At 33.8% G+C, this 7,856-nt stretch overlaps 1 protein-coding gene across 1 annotated transcript; it reads left to right on the top strand.

Moving 5' to 3' along the window:
• The first annotated feature begins 5,563 nt into the window (after window positions 1–5,563).
• LOC111919368 (photosynthetic NDH subunit of lumenal location 5, chloroplastic) lies at window positions 5,564–7,466 on the top strand. Its single transcript, XM_023914958.3, has 7 exons — window positions 5,564–5,718; window positions 5,796–6,005; window positions 6,353–6,503; window positions 6,617–6,705; window positions 6,795–6,849; window positions 6,932–7,017; window positions 7,104–7,466. Exons 1-7 carry the CDS (start codon window positions 5,695–5,697, stop codon window positions 7,254–7,256), a joined length of 768 nt encoding a protein of 255 aa, XP_023770726.1. The 5' UTR covers window positions 5,564–5,694; the 3' UTR covers window positions 7,257–7,466.
• Window positions 7,467–7,856: the final 390 nt, after the last annotated feature.

The raw sequence follows: 7,856 nt of genomic DNA, 5'->3' as shown, positions 1-7,856 counted from the left end.
AGAACTCATACAAAAGTATACTCTATAACATACACTAGACATGCATATTTAAACCAATTTAGACCAGTCTAAAAAAATATAGTCCAAATTGGTCTAGGACTGATCTAAGATCGAGGATTCCTAAGAAGGTGGATTGGAACTCTAAAGTTGATCCTCATTTTCCAAATTTTGGTGGTCCTAAAGTAGACCCACATAGGTCTCTAAATAACCGGTCTAGAACTATCTCAAAAATTCAGTCCTTGTGAGCCAAAATCTAAAACACCATTCTCATAAGGTATTTTTGTAACGTCCCAAAATAATGACACAAAATTTTTCGTTTTTAGATTAATAAATCGTTAATACATAACATCTCCATAAAACAAAGGTAATCAAGATTTAGCAAAATATCATTAAATAAGAGTAATTCACAAAATGCGAAAACATATGGTGTGTGCTCTACAATCATCTTGAGCCCTTCCATTTTGAAAACCGAAGTACCTGAAACATAAAATGAAAACCATAAGCACAAAGCTTAGTGAATTTCCAAAGATACCACATATCATACATACATAAATCACATATTGGGCCCTCGATATCGAGTCCCACTCGGCCTCGGGCCCCGCTCTGATTATAGATCTGTCATTCACCAGGCCTTGCCTGACATTGGGCCCCGCCCGATACACACATAACCGTATAACCATATAATCATATAAACATATAAATTACTAAAACATGCAATAATCACAAAGACTATAGCATTCCATACAGTCATCGATCCTTGCCCGACATCGGGCCTTTCCCGGTAATCATAAAACACATACTGATAACTAACATACGATATCCTCATCAGGCCTCTCCTGGCATCAGACCTTGCCCAGTAAGCATATCATCATATAACACGTACAAGATTCGAACATATATCTAGCATTCTAACATAAAACCATGGGCCAACATTGGTGCCTTCGACCCGCTAAACCCAGTGAAGAGACTCACCTCGCACTGCCGAAACACACAGACGATCCTTGGCTGTTGGCTGACAAATTCCCCAAACTGTCAATATCAAAACAACACCCAATTATCAATTGGGTTCCAAACCATAACCATAAATCCATACTTCGGGTAAAAAGACCATTTTACCCCTAACCTAGCTTGGTCTAAGACCAAGGCCTAAACTCATAACCTGAAAGGCCCAAAAGCCAAATAACCAACCAAGGCCCAATTTTCCAAATTAGGCCCAAACCCCTTACATGGGCCTTACCCTAAAGCCCAACCAAAATTCCTAATCCAAGACACTCATACTCAGATGGCCCATTAAGAATTCAAACACCCAAGCCCAAAAAGGAAGCCCAACACGAATCCCAAAAGGCCAAAACCCACCTAACTAAGTACGCGGGGCGTACTCAGCTATACGCTAAGCGTACATGTAATTTGGCTTGTACGTTGCGCGTACAGACTTGTACACCTAACATACTCATCCATTAAGCTAAAACTTCATTAAACACTTAATGCTCAAGACCAGGGGTCCAAACCACAGATATACTTCTTAAAGAACGTCTAGAAACAAAAAGTCATTGACTTGATGACTTTGCATGCCCCCAAAGAACCTAACATCAAAATAAAGAATTATACTTTCACCAAATGGACACCATCTCATGCATGGGGGATTCCAAACCTTAAAGGAGACAACTTTAAGCATCTAGAACCTCAAAAGCACCAAAATTGGCAACTTATAGCTCCTGGAGTGGTACCAAACCACCATATCCCATTCTTAGGACCAAAAATGAACCAAAAACTCATACAAACTAGATCTAAGCCAACAATGAAAAAGATCAAAGCTTTTTACTTCAAACAAGCTAGAAATGAAGAAAATAATCCATATCCATAAGCTCATCATTGATTCACAACCTTGCATCAAACTCCATCTTCTTGGAAATGACCTAAAAACACCAAAATGCACATCATGAGCTCAAAATTACAACCACGAAGGCTTAGAGACGATTTTTAGGGTTTGGGAACTTGGAGGCTGGTATAAGGACCAACCAAAAAGCCTTAATGAGATTATCTAGGGTATAACTCCAAGAATTAGGTTTCATTTTCCTTCGTACGTCCCGCGTACTCCTCGTACACCCAGCGTACGAGGTCTCGCAAACCCGATCTGACCCTTGTAGTACGCTAAGTGTACTCAACATTACGTGCATCATAATTCCCTTCGCATGAATACGCCCTGCGTACTCCCTAGATACACCCCGCGTACTAGGGTTTCCCCACAAACCCTAACATATTCTGAAGATCATAACTTCTTCGTTATAAATCTGATTCCGACGATCCTTATATCCATAAAAAGGTAACGAGAAGCTCTACACTTCGATCAAATCATACCTGTCTTACCAAATCCTGAACAAACATTCATTTTCCATAGAAGCCCGAGCTGAAAAATAACCAAAATACCCATTTACTCCAAAACACAAACCGAATACCCGAATCATCCAAATTACATTATCCAACCCCAAATGAGTCCAAATCTCAATTCTTCAAGGGTCCCAAGCCTGCTAATACCAAATCCATGATCACTACTCCAAAATGATAAACGATTCGAAATAGGGTGTTACAATTTTTTAATATAATTTCAAATATTTTTATAGTTTCAATTACAAAATATGGTACCAAAAGTTTGAAAACATGCAAGATTGTAACATTTAAATCAAAAGATAATGTTTTAAGTAAACATTATCTTATACACAAAAAATTGTCTTCTAATGGTCCTTCACTTTCCGATCTTTAAATCTACTAACCTCATATATATATATATATATATATATATATATATATATATATATATATATATATATATATCTCAATGTGATCGGTTAGGCTTTGGGTTTACTGAATACAAATGGAATGGAGATTGGATAAGTTACCTGAGAATTGCTTCAAGAAATACTCTTTTCAAAGAGTGTATTTCATTAAGAGGATTTAAGAGTATTTGGGTGATATGAACATTGAGATTATGAGAAATACTCTTTACAATACATACCTTGAATATTTGTATCTGTTTGCCGAGTAAGCAAACATCTTTTGTTTATTAACATCACCATAAACAAGTTCTGTCATTATTAAAAATTACTTCATGTTATTATTTACATTATTGGCTTATTACTCTTTTGTTTTATGGTTTCTATACACAACATTGGAACAGAGCTTTAAGATTGTTCATATTAAGCAACCTTTTACTCCTCCCTTCTATATCAAATCAAAACTTGATGCTAACATAGCTACTATAGCCATTCCATTACATATTCCTGGCTATTCACCAAAGATGAATGGCAAGGCACCCAAACTAGTAGCTACATCCATGGCTAATGTAAACAAAGCAACAATAGTCAATGAAACTATGTTGTTTCCACTTTTTTTTTTCTATCATTTTCATTGTTAATGGTGTTAAACAATTCACATAAATTGTTTCCATCTATAACACTTTCTATGGTGTTCTTTAATGGAGCAGTAATTAGCCTCTGTGTGGTAGTCTTGTTTTCTGAATCTAATGTAGTAGAAGTATGTAACTTTAGTAAAAAGATAAAGAATATCAAGAGTTGTTTATGTCCCGAACCTATTGTGCTACTGTTGTTCATATCAACAGATCAAAAGCATTAATTTGAATTGAAATTTTATCCTTTCTTAATGAAAATGAGACATATGATGTTTGTAAACAAATTTGATAGACATTAACGACAAAAAAGTTACAAAGAAATCAAAAAAATATATTAAAAAAACAATAAATTGAATAAAAGCTAAAAATTTTAGAAAAGATATAATTTTAAAAACTACACCTATTTGGTAAATATTTTTTAAACCACACCTATTTGGTAAATAAACTTTTAAAAAACACTTGTTTGGTCAAAAACACAATTCAAAACAATTCAAATTGTTCAAAAGAATCCCCGCTTTAAAACTTTTTCTCAAAAGTATCCTTAACTAATTAAAAAAGTCCCCAAGCAATATATATATATATATATATATATATATATATATATATATATATATATATATATATATATATAAAAGATTGATTTTGTATGCATGTAAGATTGATTGTGTATCAATCATTTTTGTTTTTTTTAAGAAAGTAATTAATGCATATTAAATGTTGAAAATATAATGAGTATCAATTAAATCTTCAGCATTTAATATGCATTAATTACTTTCTTAAAATAACTAAAATGATTGGTCCAGAATTAATCCTACACACACATAATACAAATCCACCACTTCCCCTCCACAACCACCCACCGCCACCTCCGCCACCACGCACCGCCGCCATATTCATATATGAATACACTTATTCATATATTAATATACATATCCATATATGTACTCATATATGAATATGACCTAGTCAATCAACTCGGTACACTGGAACGTTTAAACGACAGATTCAAAATGAATGGCTCATATTCATTATGTCATTCTTAACCTTTTTTTTCTCAATTGAATCTCCTTTCTCTCTCTCTCTCTCTCTCTCTCTATATATATATATATATATATATATATATATTTGTGAGAATGACCCCTTAGGGTTTGTATTATCAATCATGAGTATAAAATAATATACTGTGTAACACAATTACATAAAGAACCCCTAAACTATACAATGTATATAAACCTACACTAAACATAGAAAACAACTAATACAATTAACACTCCCCCTCGATTTGAGCCGGAGGTTCTCGAATGCATTGTGAAACTTTTCCTTTTAGACTTGTTGGCGATGAACTGCTATAAATATTCTTATATATATATATATATATATATATATATATATATATATATATATATATATATATATATATATATATATATATAAGTGTAGTACCTCATAAATAATACAAAAAAATATATAAAAATGTTTGATTGATTGAGAAAAATCATCAAATTCTCACTTTTTCCTTAACAACGAGATTATAAGTTTTTTTTGTATTATCTCTTATCTTAAACAATATTATCGCAAGAAAAAAATTCAATTGCAATAATCATTGATGCAACGAAATGTATCTCTTTATAGCTTTTTATTTGAATCAACAATCCCTTCAAACATGTCCATGTCTTTTGTGTGAGAAAACATTGCTTAAATATATACTAATAATATTGGTACATGAGGAAATTAAAAAGTTATTAGTAAATGTTATTAAATTTTAAGAGCATAAAAAGTCGTTTAGCTTTTTTTTTTTAAACGGCAAATCTAACCTACTCCTAAACTACATCTTAAATCCACATATGCCCACGACGGGACTTGAACCCTCAAGCTCAATGAGAAAGAACAACACCACCGGATACCGTTGACCTAGAAGCCTTTTGGTTAAACATAATATGCATAACTTATATTATCATAATTTGAGTACTTTAATAAGACATGAGTTAAAAAAAACTCTTGAGTGATTATGAGTAATTGGTTAAAAGCTAAAAGGTTTTGAAGGTACATATGCTGCAAATATAATGATGCAAATATAAAGATTTTCAATATTTAAGGACTCACTTGCTATTTCTCAAACATTAAGGTGCTGATAATAAAATAGCATAAATTCCAACACCTTTTCGGTAAATCGAGAGGCGAATATACCAATGAACCACTGACTCGTCATCTCCGTCATCCGTCTTCTCAGTTTGTAAAAACCCTCCTCAGAATACCCCTTCCAGGATTATCCACAACACCAGTAAGCAATGGCGCTCTCGTTTACATCTCTGGTAAGCCTTACAATCTACTTTCCACACTTCTATCCATGTGTTTTGTGGCTTTAATTCGATTGAACTTGTTCTCTCAGTCAAACGTTGGTTCGCTCTCAGCCTCCCGAAGTATCTCGCCGGTGAAAGCCGTGCATACCTCTTCTTTGAGTTCTACGAAGCTTGGTAAATCTACGTTATTAGCATCTTCGAGCTTTCTATCCAACTCGCTGCGGCTGTCGTCTTCAACTAACCCTCCGTTTCTAAGGAAATCCGGTGGTCTGACTGGCACCGTTAGGGCTAGTGCTCAGGTATATCTCCGCTTCTATACATTTGTATATATGTAAGAAACTCTATCTTCCGCAGAATTATTATACATTAAGCAATCAGTTACTGTATGGTATATGCTATGAGTTAAACCTAATTATGTATCAGGAAGAGAAATAGTTAGTTCGTAAATGTAAATTGCAGTACACTCAAATGGTATTGAAATTGTAGTTACTAGTTAGCGATTTGCAGATTTGAAATTCATGAATATCGAGTAATAACATATATCAAATTCAATTGGGGCAACATACAGAGGCGATTGCTTCTGTTTGTGTTTGTATATATATACAATCTGTACGATAACTTACAATCATGTTTCTTCTACATTCAGGAGGTGGCTACACAGGCAAAAGTAACAAACAAAGTATTTTTTGATATAAGCATTGGCAATCCAGTGGGAAAACTTGCAGGAAGAGTTGTGATTGGACTCTTTGGTGATGATGTGCCCCAAACTGCTGAAAATTTCCGTGCTCTATGTACAGGTTCAGTATTACAAATCACAATCATCTAATTTCTAATATTATTCTCCTCAAGTTTCAACACACACACACACATGCATTCAACTTATATCTACTTATCCCTTCACATCTTTCAGGAGAGAAAGGTTTTGGCTACAAGGGTTCTGCATTCCATCGTGTCATCAAGGATTTCATGATTCAAGGAGGCGACTTTGACAAGGGAAATGTATGTATAATGTAGTATTTTTTATCCTTTTATCATTTACTTTCTCCATTTCCTTGTTTCATTAAAGTAATTCTTTTTATACATTGCAGGGCACTGGTGGAAAGAGCATATATGGTAGAACATTCAAGGATGAAAACTTCAACTGTAAGAATCAACCAACCATATCTTGTATTAAGCAAATTTACCATAATACCCTAACAGTTTGTTCTTTTTTTTACAATTACAGTGGTTCATACTGGACCTGGAATTGTTAGCATGGCAAATGCAGGACCCAATACTAATGGAAGTCAATTCTTCATATGCACAGTCAAGGTATATATATCATAAGTCAATATTCTCTGCATAAACATGTAAGAAAGTAAGAAACTAAGAATAACATGTTTGTTTTTACTTTTTAGACACCATGGTTGGATCAGAGGCATGTGGTGTTTGGACAAGTTCTTGAGGGAATGGACATAGTGAAGCTGATTGAGTCACAGCAGACAGACAGAGGTGATCGCCCTGTAAAGAGAGTGGTTATCAGTGATTGTGGGGAGCTTCCATTGGTTTAAAATCAAGTAAAACTTCAAAGTGTTCATTTTGTACTTGTTATTGTAGCTTTTTTTTTTTCTAAGGCAGAGAGAGTATTACTGAAATGAAGACAACGAGGCGCGTTTCCTTAGACAAATCGACTGTTTGAGTTTTCATGTAAAACAACCACTCGTATACTGTTTCATAAAACAGGTTTCATTGAAATAATGAGTGGCCTATTTCAGTTTCTATATGCAATTATGCATTGTTGGTGGGTACCATAAGAAACTTTGAAGAGAATTGCTACAAAAGGGTTTTTAAAGTTAATATATAAAAACAAAATCAATGAATCGGTCTAATAAGTTCATAAAAAAACTCTTGTTATGGAGATGTGATGTGGGTTTTTATTTTATTTTTTTAATAAATAAGTTCAACCAAAAAACTCTCTTTAGTGTAGATGATTTAAGAAAAGACACTAAATGTAGGTTTACTCATACGGTAGACTAACATGATTAAACGTCATGTCATTCGATATTGTAGTTGTCTGTGTGTTTGTGGATATACAAGAATCCATGGATATTTGGAGAATACAATCTTTAGAAGAAAGAGAGTTAAAGATTAATACGGATGGGATGGAATAT

This window comes from Lactuca sativa, chromosome 3 (assembly GCF_002870075.4).
Source record: "Lactuca sativa cultivar Salinas chromosome 3, Lsat_Salinas_v11, whole genome shotgun sequence".
Taxonomy (NCBI): Eukaryota; Viridiplantae; Streptophyta; class Magnoliopsida; order Asterales; family Asteraceae; genus Lactuca; species Lactuca sativa.
Note: the sequence above shows the minus strand (reverse complement) of the source record. Positions and strands in the feature narration are given on the sequence as shown.

Excerpts from the sequence above, each read along its gene's own strand:
- LOC111919368 (XM_023914958.3), top strand. The coding sequence starts at position 5,695 with ATGGCGCTCTCGTTTACATCTCTG. Across the intron at positions 6,504-6,616 it reads TTTCCGTGCTCTATGTACAG|GAGAGAAAGGTTTTGGCTAC; the intron begins GTTCAGTATTAC and ends CACATCTTTCAG. Across the intron at positions 7,018-7,103 it reads TCTTCATATGCACAGTCAAG|ACACCATGGTTGGATCAGAG; the intron begins GTATATATATCA and ends TTTACTTTTTAG.